This window comes from Ranitomeya variabilis, chromosome 3 (assembly GCF_051348905.1).
Source record: "Ranitomeya variabilis isolate aRanVar5 chromosome 3, aRanVar5.hap1, whole genome shotgun sequence".
NCBI classification, from domain to species: Eukaryota; Metazoa; Chordata; class Amphibia; order Anura; family Dendrobatidae; genus Ranitomeya; species Ranitomeya variabilis.
The window spans coordinates 218893540-218912798 of NC_135234.1; the positions used below are offsets into that span (position 1 = coordinate 218893540).

The 19259-nt window shown below is 45.2% G+C and overlaps 1 protein-coding gene across 1 annotated transcript in view; it reads left to right on the forward strand.

The window, feature by feature from the left end:
- LOC143815681 (sushi, von Willebrand factor type A, EGF and pentraxin domain-containing protein 1-like) overlaps nucleotides 1-19259 on the forward strand; it is a 493353-nt gene that overhangs the window by 244700 nt on the left and 229394 nt on the right. The window contains exon 6 of the mRNA XM_077295192.1: nucleotides 18014-18193. Within this exon, the coding sequence (XP_077151307.1) occupies nucleotides 18014-18193 (180 nt within the window). The remainder of the gene's footprint in view (nucleotides 1-18013; nucleotides 18194-19259) is intronic.

Consider the following 19259-nt stretch of genomic DNA (forward strand, 5'->3'; position numbering starts at 1 on the left):
GGAGTACAGCGTGCGTGCAGGAACACAGAGATGGCCAGTTGCCGTGTTCTACAACATGATTGACATGGCAGCACTGAATGCTCATGTTCTTTATCAAGGTATGCACTGGGGTGCAGGAGAGAGGGGTGGACTTCCTGGTTGAGCTTGAAAAAGAGTTAGGTGGCTCTCATGTGACTGAAAAGAAGGCACGCAAGGAGAAACTCCTTCGGCAACAACCTTCCACACCCAGCCCTGGCAAAAGGGCGAAGTGTCAGGTCAACCATCGATGCATGGACAATTGTACAACTGAGAGAAGTGTTGACTGCTACAAATACACATGTGGCAAATGTACCAGGGACATACCCAGGCAGTGCCAGGTATGTTCCGACAGTGCAGACAGACTGCTGAGTGAGTGCTGAAATGCTAGTCACACAAGAAGGACATGCCACTCAAACACACACGCAGCCCCCCACTGCAGCCTATTGTAAATATGTGTGGAATTGTTTTATTCCTTGTATTTTTTTTATTATTTTTATAACAAAAATAAAAAGCATGGAAACAAATAACAGTTGTTCTTTTGTATATTTTTCACACTGAAATTTTTTTTCGCTAGTGCGCTTGAGGCCTTAGACACAAATCCTTCTGGTCATTACTCACAGCTGTAACTTGCTCTAAAATTTCTAATTCTCTATTTAAAATATATAAAAAATGATTCATTGTTTCAATGCTTTTTTGCTCAAATAAAACTGAACTAAATACAATATGTATAGTCTTTATATTATCAAATACAATAAACTAAACAGAACTAACTAGAAACTAAAGGTACCTTCACACTGAACAACTTAACAACGATAACGATAGCGATCCGTGACGTTGCAGCATCCTGGATAGTGATATTGTTGTGTTTGACACGCAGCAGCGATCAGGATCCTGCTGTGACATCGTTGGTCGGAGCTAGAAGGCCAGCACCTTATTTTGTCGCTGGATCACCCGCTGACATCGCTGGATCGGTGTGTGTGACGCAGATTCAGCGATGTCTTCACTGGTAACCAGGGTAAACATCGGGTTACTAAGTGCAGGGCCGCGCTTAGTAACCCGATATTTACCCTGGTTACCATTGTAATTGTAAAAAAACCCAAACACTACATACTTACATTCCGGTGTCTGTCGCGTCCCCCGGCGTCCGCTTCCCTGCACTGTGTCAGCGCCTGCCGGCCGTAAAGCAGAGCACAGCAGTGACGTCACCGCTCTGCTTTAGGGCCGGCGCTTACACAGTGCAGGGAAGCGGATGCCGGGGGACTCGACAGACACCGGAATGTAAGTATGTAGTGTTTGGTTTTTTTTACATTTACACTGGTAACCAGGGTAAACATCGGGTTACTAAGCGCGGCCCTGCGCTTAGTAACCCGTTGGTTACCCTGGTTACCCGGGGACTTCGGCATCGTTGGTCGCTGGAGAGCTGTCTGTGTGACAGCTCTCCAGTGACCACACAACGACGAAACAGCGACGCTGCAGCGATCGGCATCGTTGTCTATATCGCTGCAGCATCGCTTAATGTGACGGTACCTTAAATGGCTAAACTCAATGGAAAACAACAACCTCCTGTGGTGCGACAGTAATGGCCTTAATTACAGAACAAAAGACGGTGATTAGAGGATGTTAGCTAAAATCCTTCAGGTCATTCCACCCGTCTCTGGGTTCCAAAGGTAGAAATGTTAAATGACCCCTCTCTGGGACTTCTAGTGTTAACGACCCAGCCTGGTTACCCATCCTGTCTGACCTCTCTGCTCCTGACTTTGGCTATTTGTATTACACCTCTGCTGCCTGCCCCACCCTTGGACTGTCTGACCACGTTTTTGTTTTGGCTAACCCCAGTCTAATGTGTATGAAGGCCTTTAGATTCAAGGTTGCAAAATCAGTAAAATAACGACAGAATAAGCTATCATCTATATTTAAATACAACAAAATCAAGTAAGATCGTCCGTCCTCACTATATCTTTCACCTTATGATGAATCCAGTGGGACAAGGTGAGGTGAGGTTTGAGGTGGATTTACAGTGAGATGGAATACAGGATCTAGAGGCAATGATAATGTGCTTTAATATTTTTTTATATATTTTTTATATATATATATATTCTTGTGGAGGTTGCTAAGATTTAGGAGACACATGGGTACCAGTATGTGGAAGAATGGACAGATAGTATTATCCACACATACCAAAAACTGGTATTTTTCCTGATAATATGAAAAAGGGAACCCTGTTCTCTTCCAACAAACTGGATCGGCCGATGGATGATTATTTCATTTGGCAAGAACATAGTACCAGCGCTCAGGATGTTGTAACCTACTTCTTGATATTTGTTGACAATTGAGGATTTGTGAATAAACATGCAGATTATATCAATATGATTTAGAGTAAAAGAGATATCCAATTCAGCCTATTACTATGGGTAACTATACGTGGTGATGGCAATAATGGAAAGCTGCTAATTGGAATTTGCTACAAGCCTCCTAATTTAGCTGAACAGGTGAAATTTATGAGTATGACATGCTGCAACAAATTAAAAAGGCAGCAAACAGTAATAGAGTTCTTATGTCAGGACTCTGAACATTTTTTATTACCTTTTGTGCATTACTGCCCTTTTCCAAGATGGCATCTTTGGTCTCATGTGCACGGTGTGTTCCTGCTATAAAACTCCACCCAAGCCTTCAGTCTGTGCTAGAGTATTCTGCCTTGCATCCAGCTCCAGACCCTGGTGACTCCCTGGCTATATACCTGCTCCTGTGAACCTGTGGGGTGATCCTGCTACTCTGCTCTGAGTTCCTGCTGCATACACCAGTTCCAGTAATCCTCCTTCATCTGCTGCTCGTGTTTACTTCCATCTGCATTTGCTGGACATGTAAGCTGTTTGCTGCTCTGCAAGAACCTGAGACTATTACCGAGGCCTCCCTGGTTGAGCTGAGATATTATTTGAACTGCCTTATAAGCATATCTATCTGTGTTTTGGACTAAGCAAGGACTTATTCGTGTCAAGTATCCTCAAGAATAATTGTGCTTCATAGACTTTCTGCGTGATTGCATTTTCCTCTGAAGGTTCCTATAGACTGCTAAGCTGCGTTTAATATTTACACCAAGTGTTGTGGACTTGAGTTTCTCTCCTCACCTGTTTGAATTACCGTGTGATAATATAGACTTTACCACTTATAAAACTGTGTCCTGTAGTTGTCTTGTTCCACGCAAAGAGTCTCCTAAGTTATCCCCTATAATTATTACAGGATACTCTAGCCTAAAAAAAGGAGACTGCTGGAACAATGACTGCAGAGAGCAGATTAGAGCAGGTGTTTTCCATAATTAGATCACTGCAGAAAGATGTGGAAGGTCTGCAAAAGAAGTTTGGAAGCTTTGAACACAATCAACAAGTGTTTGGACAGACTTTGCAGGACTTAAGCACCTGCATGGCAGCCCAGGAAAACAAACTTGCTGGCGTAGAGTCCCAGTATGGACGGGCTTTTCAGGACATAAGCACGCACATAGCTGCACAAGCGACTTTTCCCTCTGGGCAACCGCCACCAGCTAGCCCACCTAAGTTGCCCCCATTCAGATTTAATGGTGATCGCGACAAATTTCTTGGCTTTGTGAATCAATGTATGCTATACTTTGATGTGCATGCTGACTGTTTTCCTAATGATAGATCCAAAGTATTGTGTGTAATAATGCTGCTGACCGCACGAGCGCTCGCTTGGGCGAATCCAATGATTGAGTCTCGTGACCCACGGTTAAATAACTTGGATGATTTCTTGGCCGATATGGCATTAATGTTTGATGATCCTAATCACCGTGCAACCGCTGAATCTGCTTTATTGTCTTTACGCCAGGCAAAACGTTCTGTTATTGAGTATGCTACTGAATTCAGGAGATTATCAGTAAATACCATTCGGGACAGTTATGCACAATTGCCTATTTTTAAAAGGGGTCTGTCTAGTATTGTAAAAGATGAACTAGCTCACTCTGAGTCACCACAAGAGCTAGAGACATTTATACAGCATTGTGTGTGCATTGACATTCACCTAACTGAGCGTAGGCAGGAGAAGTTTGCTGCATATAACCGTATTTCTAACTTTTCCCTTCCTTCCAAAGAGCCTGCAGGTAAAACATCTCGGGAGGTGGAGGAGGTGCCCATGCAAATTAATTCCGTTCAGAGGCGCGAGATCAATGAGCACCGGGAGCATCGCCTTCATGAAAGTCTATGTTTCTACTGCGGCCAGTCTGACCACTTCTTGATCAATTGTCCTAAGTGTCCTAGACGGCCTAACAAGGGGAGTAGTAGGGGAGTATGACAACTGTGATGATGAATCTGACATCTCTGAATGTAGCTTGCCTTTAAACGCTGTAGTCCATTCACTTTCTATGACTTCACCCCCCAAGGAGCTTAAGGAAAAGAACTCTCACTGTTCTCTCCCTATTAAGATCCTGTGTTCAGGACAGTGGATTTCCAGTGCAGCTATGATTGACTGTGGTGCAGGTAGCAATTTCATGGATATCGCATTTGCCAAGGAACATGGTATTGAAATTCAGCAAAGAGCCTCTCCAATTACCATGGAAACAGTGAATGGGTCACCTTTAATCTCTGGGCCTGTGGATCAGGAGACTGTACCCCTTGAAATTTTGTTGGAGTCTAATCATCAGGAGCAACTTTCTTTCTTGCTAATTTCTTCTCCTCATTTTCCTGTGATTTTAGGCATTCCTTGGTTGCGTTCTCAGAACCCAATTATCAACTGGGAGACCAAGGAGATTATCTTTCCAACAAGGAGCAACTCAGCGTTAACAGAAGCTGTCCCTGAGTCCACGACTACGGAACCACATGTACAGGTATTTTCTTTACCTCCAGCATATAAAGAGTTCTCTGACATCTGTGACAAGAAGAATGCAGATCAGCTTCCTCCACACAGGCATTATGACTGTCCCATTGAGTTGCTTCCTGGGGCAGCTATTCCATTTGGTAACGTATACCCTTTGGCGGCACCTGAGCTTCAAACCTTAAAGGAGTATATTGATGAAAATCTGGCCAAAGGCTTCATATGTCCTTCTTCCTCACCAGCAGGGGCACCTATATTTTTTGTAAAGAAGAAGGATGGGACCCTGAGACCCTGTGTTGACTATCGGAAACTCAATAAGGTAACAATATGAAACCGTTACCCTTTGCCTCTGATTCCCGAATTACTGGAAAGAGTCCGCCATGCTAAGGTGTTCTCTAAACTGGATCTTCGTGGGGCTTATAATTTGGTGCGTATTCGTCCAGGGGATGAGTGGAAGACAGCATTCAGATGCCGGTATGGACACTTTGAATCTCTTGTGATGCCCTTAGGGCTTTGTAACGCCCCTGCAACGTTTCAACACCTTGCTAATGACATTTTCAGAGATTTGTTGGACCAGTTTGTGGTGATCTATTTGGACGATATACTAATCTTTTCTGACTCTCTACAGGAACATGAAGAACATGTCAAAACTGTTTTAAGATGTCTGAAAGAGAACCATCTGTATATTAAGCCAGAGAAATGCGAGTTCCATCGTTCTGAGATACAGTTCTTGGATTATATCATCTCTCCCCAGGGGCTGAACATGGAATCTGGTAAGATTCAGACTATCCTTGACTGGCTGGTACCCAAGAACGTTAAGGAGGTCCAACGTTTTATTGGTTTTGCAAATTTCTACAGACGCTTCATTCAAAATTTTTCTGATATTGTCCATCCCATTACTTCCTTAACAAAGAAGGAAAAGCCCTTTAAGTGGTCCTCACAGGCTCAAGAAGCTTTTGATCGGCTGAAGATCTGTTTCACATCAGCACCGCTGTTGATACACCCAGATCCAACACATCCTTTCATTGTGGAGGTGGACGCTTCTGATAATGCTTTGGGGGCTATTCTCTCCCAAAGAACTGGGGAGAAGGGTCTGCTACATCCTTGTGCTTTCTTTTCCCGTAGACTAACCTCAGCAGAGAAGAATTACGACGTGGGAGACCAGGAATTGCTGGCTATTATTGCGGCTTTCAAAGAATGGAGGCATCATCTGCAAGGAGCTGCACAACAGATCATAGTGCTAACTGACCATCGCAATTTAGAGTTCCTTAGATCCGCTAGACGTCTTTCTCCTAGTCAGGCTCATTGGAACTTATTTTTAAATCAATTTAACTTTGTTATCTCGTACCATCCAGGTTCTCGTAATGGGAAGGCTGATGCTTTATCCCGAATCCATGCTGCAGATTCCATACCTGGAGCCCCGTCCAAGACCATTCTTTCTGATGCCAATTTCATCGGAGTTATCCACGATCAGGACTTGTGGAAGGAGTGCAGGGAGGCCTATGATGGTGATGTATTTCTGGCCAACCCACCTGTGGATATTAATCTTGTCTTTAAGGGTGGCATGTGGTTCAGAGATCGACGTATCTACGTCCCTGAGGTCGTCCGTCTGCAGATCCTCAAGTTGGTACATGACTCCAAGTTGGCTAGTCACAGGGGGTACAGAAGACACAAGAGTTTCTGAGCTGATTCTTCTGGTGGCCAACTTGCCTGAAGGATACCAAGGACTATGTTCTCTCTTGCAAGGTATGTGCTCATTACAAGATTCCTCATGTGGCACCTACGGGTCTTCTACAACCATTACCTGTTCCATCCCGCCCTTGGGGGTCTATATCAATGGACTTTATTGTGGAGCTGCCTACATCGGGGGGCATGAATACAATCATGGTGGTAGTTGATCGCCTGACTAAAGCTGCTGATTTTGTTCCGTGCACCGGCCTCCCCTCAGCTAAAGATACAGTGAACTTGGTTATACAGAATGTCTTTCGGTTGCATGGGGTTCCGGATGAGATCATCTCTGACCGTGGAGTACAGTTCACTTCAAGATTCTGGAAGGGGTTTTGCTCTGCACTCAATATTAATGTCTGTGTCTCTTCCGCTTACCATCCCCAGACAAATGGTCAGACTGAGCGTACCAACCAGATGCTGGAACAATATCTAAGATGCTATGTCAGCCATCTCCAGGATGATTGGTTGGAGTTGCTGCCGTTAGCCGAATTTTCATATAACAGTTCTCAGAGCGCCTCCACTAAATTTACACCTTTCTTTGCCAATCTGGGTTATCATCCGTGTATCTTACCTAGGTCTCCAATTAATTCTCCAGTTCTGGCAGTGGAGGAAAGGCTGACTGCGATGAGGCAAATTCTGGAGGTACTGAAGGAATCCCTGACCACAGCTCAAGAACGTTATAAGAGATCGGCTGATAGATTCCGTAAACCTGCACCCATGTTCAAGGTAGGAGATTCCGTGTGGTTAGCAACTAAGAATCTGAAGTTAAAAGTTCCTTCACAAAAACTTGGACAGAAATTCATTGGCCCTTTCAAGATCAACGGTATTGTGAGCTCTGTGGCCTGCCGGCTAAAGCTGCCTAGGACTATGAAGGTACACCCAGTTTTTCATGTATCTTTACTAAAGCCTGTATCTCTTAATACCTTCCAGGGACGTGTTGTGCCACCTCCGCAGCCTGTGGTGATTGATGGGCAAGAACAATTTGTGGTGGAGGAAATTGTTGATTCCAGGATTCGCAGGAATCGGCTCCAATATCTGATAAGATGGCAGGGATATCCCCCTGAGGAAGACTCTTGGGAACCTGTGGAAAACATCAATGCCCAACAGAAGATTTCTCGTTTTCATCAGAGATTCCCTGAGAAACCAGGTCCAGGATCATCCTGAGGCCGCTTCTAAGGAGGGAGTAATGTCAGGACTCTGATCATTTTTTATTACCTTTTGCGCATTACTGCCCTTTTCCAAGATGGCGTCTTTGGTCTCATGTGCACTGTGTCTTCCTGCTATAAAACTCCACCCCAGCCTTCAGTCTGTGCTAGAGTATTCTGCCTTGCATCCAGCTCCAGACCCTGGTGACTCCCTGGCTATATACCTTGTAGCGTGGCTAAAGGGCGGCTAATCGACGGGAGATATGTGTCACATAGATGGCTTGCCGCTGTGATGTAACCATAGCTACCTACATGTGTGTCAGGACCTGTGGTGATGTCACAACCACATGTCTGATCATGTGATGGGTTCTGGGTGTGGTTAGACCTATAAAAGAAAGCCTAATACTTAACACAGTGGATATGTGTGGAGGTGCTAGCCTCCAGAGGGTGTTAAGGCTCCAGGCCTGAGTCTGAAGGAATGGACAGTTGTTTTTTCCTTTTGCCTGAGTTAAAGGCTATTTGTTTTCTGTTTATGCTAACTGGTTTATGAAGCAATAAACCTTTGAACTTTTGTTGGAACCTGCCTCCTAAGTGCCAGCCGTCGCACCTGAGTGAGTGAAACCCCTACAATTGGTGGAGAATGCGGGAAGCGTTCCCAGTGGAGACGTAAGTCTATTTTTGAATGTCCTGGATCAAGTCGGCTGTAAGCCAGCAAGCATTGCCGGGGAAAATGGAGGACCTGCTGAAACACTTGGTCCAGTCGCAGTCACAGCAGCAAGAGGCTAACAGGCTGTTTATGCAACAGTTGCAGCAGAACCAGCAAGAGACCAACAAGCTGTTGATGCAGCAGATACAACAGAGCCAGCAGGAGCAACGGCAGAACCAGCAGGAGCAACGGCAGCAGATGCAACAGAACCAGCAGGAGCAACGGCAGCAGATGCAGCTTCTGGCAACCGCCATCCAGGGCAAGACGAGCGCCCCAACCCCAGGTTTGGCTGATGACACCATCCGGAAGACGGTAAGACACGCATTACAGAAAATGACTCCCAGGGATGATGTTGAGGCCTTCCTGACGGTGTTTGAGAGGGTCGTTGAGAGGGAAAAACTTCCGCCAGAGCAGTGGGCAGAGGTGTTGGCGCCTTACCTGACGGGGGAACCTCAGAAGGCATACTATGATTTGACCTTGCAGGATGCCAAGGAGTATGACAAATTGAAAGCCGAGGTTCTCGCACGTTTGGGGGTGACACTGACTGTTAGGGCACAGCGAGTTCACTGCTGGGCCTATCACCGGGACAAACCGCCTCGCTCCCAAATGTTTGACCTGTTGCACCTGGTCCAAAAATGGCTGCAGCCAGAGTCCTCTACGCCTGCACAGAAGGTAGAACGGGTGATGATGGATCAGTTTGTGCATTCCCTCCCGAGGTCCATACAGACTTGGGTTGCCCAGGGTGATCCCCAGAATGCCGACGAACTGATTGGACTGGTCGAGAGATACCAAGGGATGGAAGGCTCCTTTGGGAGGCAGCCCATGCCATACTGGGGGTCCCAGAAAGCTGCTGAGTCCCAAAAAGGGGTGGCGCGTCCAAGGTCACAAAGGGCGGGGGAGGTGGTGCCCAAGGTCCCTACGGGTGATATTATTTGCTGGAGGTGCCACGGGCCAGGACATATAGCTGCCCGTTGTTCCCAGACCACTGAGCAGATGGACTGCAGCATGGGACGCCGTAGTTCATACTATGCATATCCAGCCTGTAGTGTGAACTCTCCGCCCAACGAGGGGCCTCAAGCGTATTCTGTAAAGGTGAACGGTCGAGCAGCAATGGCGCTGTTAGACTTAGGGAGCTTAGTGACCCTGGTGAGGGCCACTTTCCCTCTCCACCTGCTCCCAGGAAAGAAGGTCGGCGTGCGGTGCATACATGGTGATGCCAAGGACTACCCTATGGCCAGGGTGGATATTCAAACGGCGTGTGGCACTGAGTCCCATGAAGTTGGCATCGTTCGGGACTTATTGCACCCTATAATTATTGGTCGGGATTTCTGTTTGTTTTGGGATTTGTGGGGTAAGGGTTCTGAGGTCACTAGCAAGAGTAGGGAACCAATGAACCCTAAAAAGCTATCGCCACACCCAGAAACAGACAGGTTTCCTTTTTGTGTCCTGCTTGGGGATGAGGAGGAAGTGTCCCCTGCATCTGACATTCTGGAGTTAGAGGTAACCGGTGAAAATTTTGGGACTGCCCAACATAGGGACCCAACTCTGAGGGAAGCCTTTAATAATGTCACAGTTATTAATGGGGTTGCACAGGAGCCGGGGGCAGACGCAAGATTTCTGCATTTTCTGATGAATGGGGAGTTGTTGTACCGAGTCACGAAAATGAGGGAGGAGTTGATAGAACAGTTGGTAGTGCCGGGTCCGTATAGACGGAAGGTATTGGATATGGCCCATTCACACATCTTGGGTGGACACCTAGGGGTGGAAAAAACGCAGGAACGGGTTGTGCAGAGGTTCTATTGGCCTGGGTGTCACCGGGAAATAGTGAACTATTGCAGGTCTTGCCCTACATGTCAGCTAACTGCCCCCAGTCCTCATTTCCGGAGCCCCCTTGTGCCATTGCCCATTATTGAGGTACCATTCGAGAGAATTGCCATGGACCTGGTCGGTCCCTTAGTTAAATCAGCCCGGAGCCATCAGTATACACTCACCGGCCACTTTATTAGGTACACCATGCTAGTAACGGGTTGGACCCCCTTTTGCCTTCAGAACTGCCTCAATTCTTCGTGGCATAGATTCAACAAGGTGCTGGAAGCATTCCTCAGAGATTTTGGTCCATATTGACATGATGGCATCACACAGTTGCCGCAGATTTGTCGGCTGCACATCCCAAAGATGCTCCATACAAGGCAGGATGGATCCATGCTTTCATGTTGTTTACGCCAAATTCTGACCCTACCATCCGAATGTCGCAGCAGAAATCGAGACTCATCAGACCAAGCAACGTTTTTCCAATCTTCTACTGTCCAATTTCGATGAGCTTGTACAAATTGTAGCCTCAGTTTCCTGTTCTTAGCTGAAAGGAGTGGTACCCGGTGTGGTCTTCTGCTGCTGTAGCCCATCTGCCTCAAAGTTCGACGCACTGTGCGTTCAGAGATGCTCTTAGGCCTACCTTGGTTGTAACGGGTGGCGATTTGAGTCACTGTTGCCTTTCTATCAGCTCGAACCAGTCTGCCCATTCTCCTCTGACCTCTGGCATCAACAAGGCATTTCCGCCCACAGAACTGCCGCTCACTGGATTTTTTTTCTTTTTCGGACCATTCTCAGTAAACCCTAGAGATGGTTGTGCGTGAAAATCCCTGTAGATCAGCAGTTTCTGAAATACTCAGACCAGCCCTTCTGGCACCAACAACCATGCCACGTTCAAAGGCACTCAGATCACCTTTCTTCCCCATACTGATGCTCGGTTTGAACTGCAGGAGATTGTCTTGACCATGTCTACATGCCTAAATGCACTGAGTTGCCGCCATGTGATTGGCTGATTAGAAATTAAGTGTTAACAAGAAGTTGGACAGGTGTACCTAATAAAGTGGCCAGTGAGTGTATATTAGTCATCCTGGACTATGCCACACGCTATCCTGAGGCAATTCCTCTGAGAAATTCTTCCTCGAAGAGTATAGCCCGCGAGTTGGTCCATGTGTTTTCCCGGACAGGTCTGCCGAAGGAGATTCTGACTGACCAGGGGACACCTTTCATGAGCAAGGTGATGAGGGAGTTATGCAAAGTCCTGAAAATCTCCCAGTTGAGGACCTCGGTGTACCATCCCCAGTCAGATGGTCTTGTTGAGAGATTTAACAAAACACTGAAGAGCATGCTGAGAAAAGCTGTAGAGAAAGACGGTAGAGACTGGGACTGTCTCCTACCATATCTGATGTTTTCCATTCGTGAAGTTCCACAGGCCTCCACAGGGTTCTCACCGTTTGAGCTTCTATATGGCCGACATCCGAGAGGACTCCTGGATATAGCCAAGGAAACTTGGGAAGCCGAAGTTACGCCCCACAGAAGCGTCATTGAGCATGTGGCCCTGATGCAGCAGAGGATTACAAAGGTGATGCCTATCGTGAAAGAACACCTCCTCCAGGCACAAGAAGCTCAGGCCAGGGTCTACAACCGGTCTGCAAGAGTTAGGCAGTTCAAACCGGGAGACCGAGTTCTTGTATTAGTCCCGACGGTGGAGAGCAAGTTCTTGGCCAAATGGCAAGGGCCATATGAGGTCGTAGAGAAGGTTGGTGAGGTAAACTATAAAATTCACCAACCAGGTAGACGGAAACCAATCCAAGTCTACCATGTCAACCTCATCAAGCCATGGCAAGATAGAGAGCCGGCAGTAACTCCATCTTTGCTAAGCAACCCAGAAGGTGAGGTTGGAGGGGTTACTATAGCGGAGACGCTATCGAAGGCCCAGAAACAGCAGTGCCGGGAGTTACTCCAGAAGAACAGGGACCTGTTTTCTGACTTACCTGGGTACACGAAGGTCATAGAGCACGAGGTCCTGACAGAGCCACATGTGCAGGTGAATGTGAAGCCCTATCGAATTCCTGAGGCACGTCGAGAAGTAATCTTCAAGGAAGTGGAGCGTATGTTGAAGCTTGGAGTTATTGAGGAATCCAAGAGCGGTTGGTCGAGCCCAATTGTCCTGGTCCCAAAACCTGATGGGGAGTGGAGATTTTGCAACGACTATAGGAAGTTGAATGAGGTCTCCAAGTTTGCCGCATATCCCATGCCCCGCGTTGATGAGCTCATCGAAAGGCTTGGGCCCGCCAGGTACATAACCACCTTGGATTTGACGAAGGGGTATTGGCAGATCCCCATGGCACAGGAAGCCAAGGAGAAGACGGCGTTTTCTACACCAGATGGATGTTTTCAGTATGTCCGGATGCCTTTTGGCCTACAGGGAGCTCCGGCGACCTTCCAGAGGGCTATGGATAGAATCCTTGCACCCCATAAGGCATACGCTGCTGCGTACCTGGATGATATTGTCATCTTTAGCCCGGACTGGGAAAGTCATCTGGAAAAGGTCCAAGCAGTGTTTGATGCTATAAGAGAGGCCGGGTTTACAATAAACCCGAAGAAGTGTGCCTTGGGTAAAGAAGAAGCTAAGTACCTTGGATATATAGTGGGTCATGGAGAAACAAAACCCCAAATCAGTAAAGTGGAGGCGATTCAAACATGGCCAAAACCAGTTTCCAAGAAGCAAGTTAAAGTCTTCCTGGGAATCGTGGGATATTACAGGAGGTTTATCCCAAACTTCGCCACGATGGCTGCGCCTCTGACTGACCTGCTAAAAGGGACAAAATCAGTAATGGTTAAGTGGTCCAAAGAAACAGAGTCAGCCTTCCAAGAAATGAAAGAGGCTTTGTGTAAGCAACCCATTCTGATGGCCCCAAACTTCAAGAAAGAGTTTATTCTTCAGACAGATGCCTCAGATGTTGGGGTAGGAGCAGTCCTTTCCCAAGAACTACATGGGGAGGAGCATCCTGTTCTCTATCTGAGTAGGAAGCTGTCCTCGTCTGAAAAGAACTGCTCAGTCGTAGAGAAGGAGTGCTTGGCCATAAAGTGGGCCATGAACACGTTATGGTACTATCTGCTGGGGCGTAAATTTAGGCTGATATCCGACCATGCCCCACTTAGATGGATGAGGGAAACGAAGGGTAGAAATGCTAGGGTCACCCGTTGGTTCTTAGCCCTGCAGGACTTCTGTTTCCATGTGGAACATAGGGCCGGGAAGCTGCATGGTAATGCGGATGCCCTGTCAAGAATCCCTTGTCTAGTGGGGGAAAGTGCCAAGCCCCACGGCTTTAGGCAGAGGGGGAGGTATGTAGCGTGGCTAAAGGACGGCTAATCGACGGGAGATATGTGTCACATAGATGGCTTGCCGCTGTGATGTAACCATAGCTACCTATATGTGTGTCAGGACCTGTGGTGATGTCACAACCACATGTCTAATCATGTGATGGGTTCTGGGTGTGGTTAGACCTATAAAAGAAAGCCTAATACTTAACACAGTGGATATGTGTGGAGGTGCTAGCCTCCAGAGGGTGTTAAGGCTCCAGGTCTGAGTCTGAAGGAATGGACAGTTGTTTTTTCCTTTTGCCTGAGTTAAAGGCTATTTGTTTTCTGTTTATGCTAACTGGTTTATGAAGCAATAAACCTTTGAACTTTTGTTGGAACCAGCCTCCTAAGTGTCAGCCGTCGCACCTGAGTGAGTGAAACCCCTACAACCTGCTCCTGTGAACCTGTGGGGTGATCCTGCTACTCTGCTCTGAGTTCCTGCTGCATACACCAGTTCCAGTAATCCTCCTTCATCTGCTGCTCGTGTTTACTTCCATCTGCATTTGCTGGACATGTAAGCTGTTTGCTGCTCTGCAAGAACCTGAGACTATTACCCAGGCCTCCCTGGTGGAGCCAATATATTATTTGAACTGCCTTATAAGCATATCTATCTGTGTTTTGGACTAAGCAAGGACTTATTCGTGTCAAGTATCCTCAAGAATAATTGTGCTTCATAGACTTTCTGCGTGATTGCATTTTCCTCTGAAGGTTCCTATAGACTGCTAAGCTGCGTTTAATATTTACACCAAGTGTTGTGGACTTGAGTTTCTCTCTGCACCTGTTTGACTCACCGTGTGATAATATAGACTTTACCACTTATAAAACTGTATCCTGTAGTTGTCTTGTTCCACGCAAAGAGTCTCCTGAGTTATCCCCCATAATTATTATATCTTATTATGGGAGATTTTAACTATCCAGACATTCAACGGGACATAGAATTTTCTGGTTTTGCTAAAAGCTACAAGTTCTCATCCACACTTCAGGAAAATTATCTCTCTCAGCTGGCAGATGAACCAACCACGGGAGGTAAGCTGCTGTATCTGGTTCTGTCAAATAGACCAGATGCAATTTCAGATCTACAGGTCAAGGAGCATTTGGGAAGCAGTGACCATAAGGCTGCTGTCACACTAGCAGTATTTGGTGAGTATTTTACATCAGTATTTGCAACCAAAACCAGGAGTGGGTGATAAATGCAGAAGTGGTGCATATGTTTCTATTATACTTTTACTCTAATTGTTCCACTTCCGGTTTTGGCTTACAAATACTGATGTAAAATACTGACCAAATATTGCTAGTGTGACGGCAGCCTTACATAGTAAGTTTCAATTTAATTTTCAATCAAACATTCAAACATTCAAAGGGAAAATGCAAAAACCTGGAATTTTAGGAAAGCTGATTTCAACAAATTATGGGAAGAGCTTAATCATCCAGACTGGGACCTTGTCATGATAACTGGGATACTGAACATAAATGGGGCATTTTTAAGGAAATACTAGAATCCTGCAGAAAACTTTTACTCTCTCGTAATAAAATGTCAAGGGATACAAATAAACCGTTATGGATAAATAAAACAGTACAAAGTTTAACAGACAAAATCAAAGGGCATTCAAAATCTTGAAAGCCATGAATACTGAAAAAGCATTTCAGGAGTATAAAGATCTAAATAAGAAATGGAAAAAAGAAATCCAGCTAGCAAAGTTATCCACAGAGAAACAAATCGCCAGCAACATTAAAATGAATCGCAAAAATTTTATAAATACATCAACACCAAAAAAGAAAAAAACAGATGGCATCAGCCCCTTAAAAGATGATAATAACAAGATAATTATAGAGGACAAAGAAAAAGCTGAGATATTAAACAGGCACTTTTCATCTGTGTTCACCAATGAACTGTCTGTTACAAGTTCACCGCCTGATATAACTAGTTTAACACAAAAAGAAGTACACCTTCATCTGAGTAATTTAACCCCTTAGAGACCCTGGCCATTTTCGTTTTTAATTTCTGTTTTTCACTCCCCTTCTTCTCAGAGCCATAACTTTTTTATTTTTCCATCAATATGGCCACATGAGGGTTTGTTTTTTGCAGGACAAGTTGTACTTTTGAATGACACCGATGGTATTACCATATTGTGTACTCAAAAATGGGGAAAAAAAATCCAAGTGTGGTGAAATTGCAAAAAAAGTGCAATTCTACAACTTTTTTTAATTTCTTTTTACCATGTTCACCAAATGCTAAAACTGACCTACCATTATGATTCTCCAGGTCATTATGAGTTCATAGACACAAAACATGTCTAGGTTCTTTTTTATTTAAGTGGTGAAAAAAAATCCAAAGTTTGTTAAAAAAAAATTGTGCTATTTTCCGAGATCTGTAGCATCTTCATTTTTCGGGATCTCGGGTTGGGTGGGGGCTTATTTCTTGCGTGCCAAGCTGATGTTTTTATTTATACCATTTTGGTGCAGATACGATCTTTTGATCACCCATTATTGTATTTTAATGCAATGTTGCGGCGACAAAAAAATTTAATTCTGGCATTTTGACTTTTTTTTTTTGCTACCCCATTTAGCGATCAGGTTAATCCTTTTTTTTATAGGTCGGGTGATTTTGAACGCAGTGATATCAAATATGTGCATGTTTAATTTTTTTTAATGGTTTTATTTTGAATGGGGCGAAAGGGGGATGATTTAAACATTTTTTTTAAAAATATTTTTAAAAACTGATTTTTTTTACTTTTGGCATGCTTCAATAGTCTCCATGGGAGACTAGAAGCTGCCATAACCTAATCGGCTCTGCTATATACAGGCGATGATCAGATCACCTGTATGTATCAGAATTGCTGACTTGCTATGAGCGGCGACCATCGGGTGGCGCTCATAGCAATCTGGCACTGACAACCATAGAGGTCTCCAGGAGACCTCTGGTTTTCATGCCAACCCACTGGTTACCCTCGATCACGTGATTGGGGTCACCGGTGGGTGGATTTCTGGCCCAATGGCGCGTTAAATGCTGCTGTCAGAGTTTGATCTCGATTTTACCCACGGCTGATCCAGGCACATGTCAGTTGTTCAAAACAGCTGAGATGTACTGGGAATGATGTGGGCTCACTGCTGGAGCCCACATCAAAGGGAGGGAAGCAACCTCCGCCGTACTAGTACAGAGGAGGTTGCAAAGAGGTTAAACATTGACAAATCCCTTGGCCCAGATGGCATTCATTCACTGATACTGAGAGAATTGAGGTCAATAATTGACAGACCACTGTATCTCATATTCTTAGGCTCTCTTGTAACAGGGGTGGCGCCACGGGATTGGAGGATGGCTGATGTGGTAAGAAGGTGGATCCAGGCAACTACCGTCCGGTAAGCCTGACATCAGTAATGTGAAAATTTTTTGAGGGCATTATAAGAGATAACCTGCAGAAATATATTGTAGATAATGATATAATAACTGACAACCAGCATGGTTTCATGAAGAATAAGTTGTGTCTAACTAACATAGTTGGGTTTCTATAAGGAGGAAAGTGCAAATCTGGATATAAGGTAATGTGGCTGATGTGATTTATCTGGCCTTTGCAAAGCGTGGGGGCCCTTGGTGTGGGTTACGAGCTTACGTATTTTGGCCAAAATATCAACCAATACCTCACTATTTTTGTATGTATTTTTTGCACTATATTTTTTGGGGTGCAGCCGAGCCCAAACATGTTCGGTCTCACATAAGGGGTGTTCACACTGGGATGCATTGAGAGTGTGCTGGTCAGCCCTCCTAATCGAAAAGTAGGGGTGTGACTAATAGGCTGTGAACCAGACACTATGCAGTACCCTTTGCAAAGGTATCATACATCATACTTTATTGCCTGTATTAATCAAGGTTTTTTTATCCTTTGTTATTACATACTTAAATTAGACAATCTGGCCATATGCTTTTTACTGCTCTTGCATAAAATGTTATATTCTAATATTTGATATCTTAATGTTCAATATTTCAAATATACAATTATTGCTTACACGGAATTGCAGTTTTTCAGTCATCTTGCCTGGCTGAAAAAATTGCAATCTGTTGTACATATCCAAAAATATAAAAACTATGCCTTGCAGCGCAAAAAAAGCACAGGTTAAAAAAAATACAAGTATAAAGCATTATATGGCAAAGTGGATGGTATCATTCAAAAAGTACAACTCGTCATCAAACGGCTATGTCGACAGAAAAAAAACAGTTATGGCTGTTGGAAGTCGGGAAATAAAAAACAAAAGTGCAGAAATTTAAATTTGTAAGAAGGAATTTAAATTAGTTGAACGATCTGAAACAATAACGTGACAAATAGCAAATACTTTTCTTTAGCATTGTGCACAAATTGTGAATATATGCAGTATATTGCATCTAAATAGTATAGATGTGCATACATATTAATTTATATCAGCTCTATTCCAGCTCGAACATGTGCTAATCCTGGATATGTAGAAAATGGATGGTACAGTCCTCACTTGGACGAATACCTTTACAATGATACTATAACATATTACTGTGAAGAAGGATTTCAGCTTATTGGTAAAGCTTCAATTACCTGCAGACTCGAAGAAAGATGGAGCAATAATCCACCTCAGTGCCGTGGTAAGATAGCCATGTAAATATCGCATGCAAATCCAAGCCATATCTGGAATGAGTCTGATTTAAAAAAAAACACACTAAAAGCAAAATAAATGCTAATAGAAACAGCATAGGTGATAAATGGGGACTGATTGTTAGTGCAACACACCAGGTAACCGGTTGTTGCAGTGATGTTGCCTTCCTTTCGGGGAGGATGATGCTATGCTTGGAGGCAAGGGAGATTCTCTCTATCAGGTAAGGCACTCACATTCAACACATCTGAATCTAGACCAGGAGGGGGAGCCCAGGACCCGGATTCAGGGGAGCTCCCTTAGACTTTATGTATCCTGGTCTGGAGGAGGAGCCAGTTAGTTGTAGCCAGTCTGAGAGAGGAGAGGAGAGTAGAAGGATGGCTGGAGCAGACGTAGGGGCCGAGCAGCCACGAGGGAGCTGCTACCTCTGGAAAGAGGGAGAATCCGAAGGAGAGCTGAATAGTGGAGGAGCTTAGAGGGAAGAAGCACAGAGGAAGAGGCTCAGGAGGGGAACAGCGGAAGGACACCCTAGGAGCCAGAGCGCAGAACCTGGGTACCGGGAGCCCGAGGTCGTGTTGTTCTCCAGGATTCTCGACAGAATCGGAGGGCATAGGACTGTATGTCAATTGCCCGCATCAAGTCTGAGGTGAAGCAGTAACCTTAGAGCCCGGGTCATGATAGAGACGCTATAAACAGGCTCGAACTGCCTATCGTACAGACATCTGTCTTAGGACAGGAGAGAGGGGACTTGCAATAAGCTTCAAGTGGCAGGGACCTAATCAACTAAATAGCGCAAGTAGGAAAGGCTTATGGACCTCACCTGGGAGAGGGATCTCCTATTGCCTCGAAGCCGGCCGGACCACAGCTACAATGCACTTGGTACCCTGGACTGAGGACTGCTATCATCAGTAAACCAGGTAAGACTGCAAACCTGTGTCCTCGTTCTTTGCCATACCATCCACCACACCATCGGTGCCCTACACCTGGGAAGCCCTGGGGACCCCGCTTCACCTGTGGGAAACGTCACCATCTTGCTGCATAACATCACCCCAGAGGAC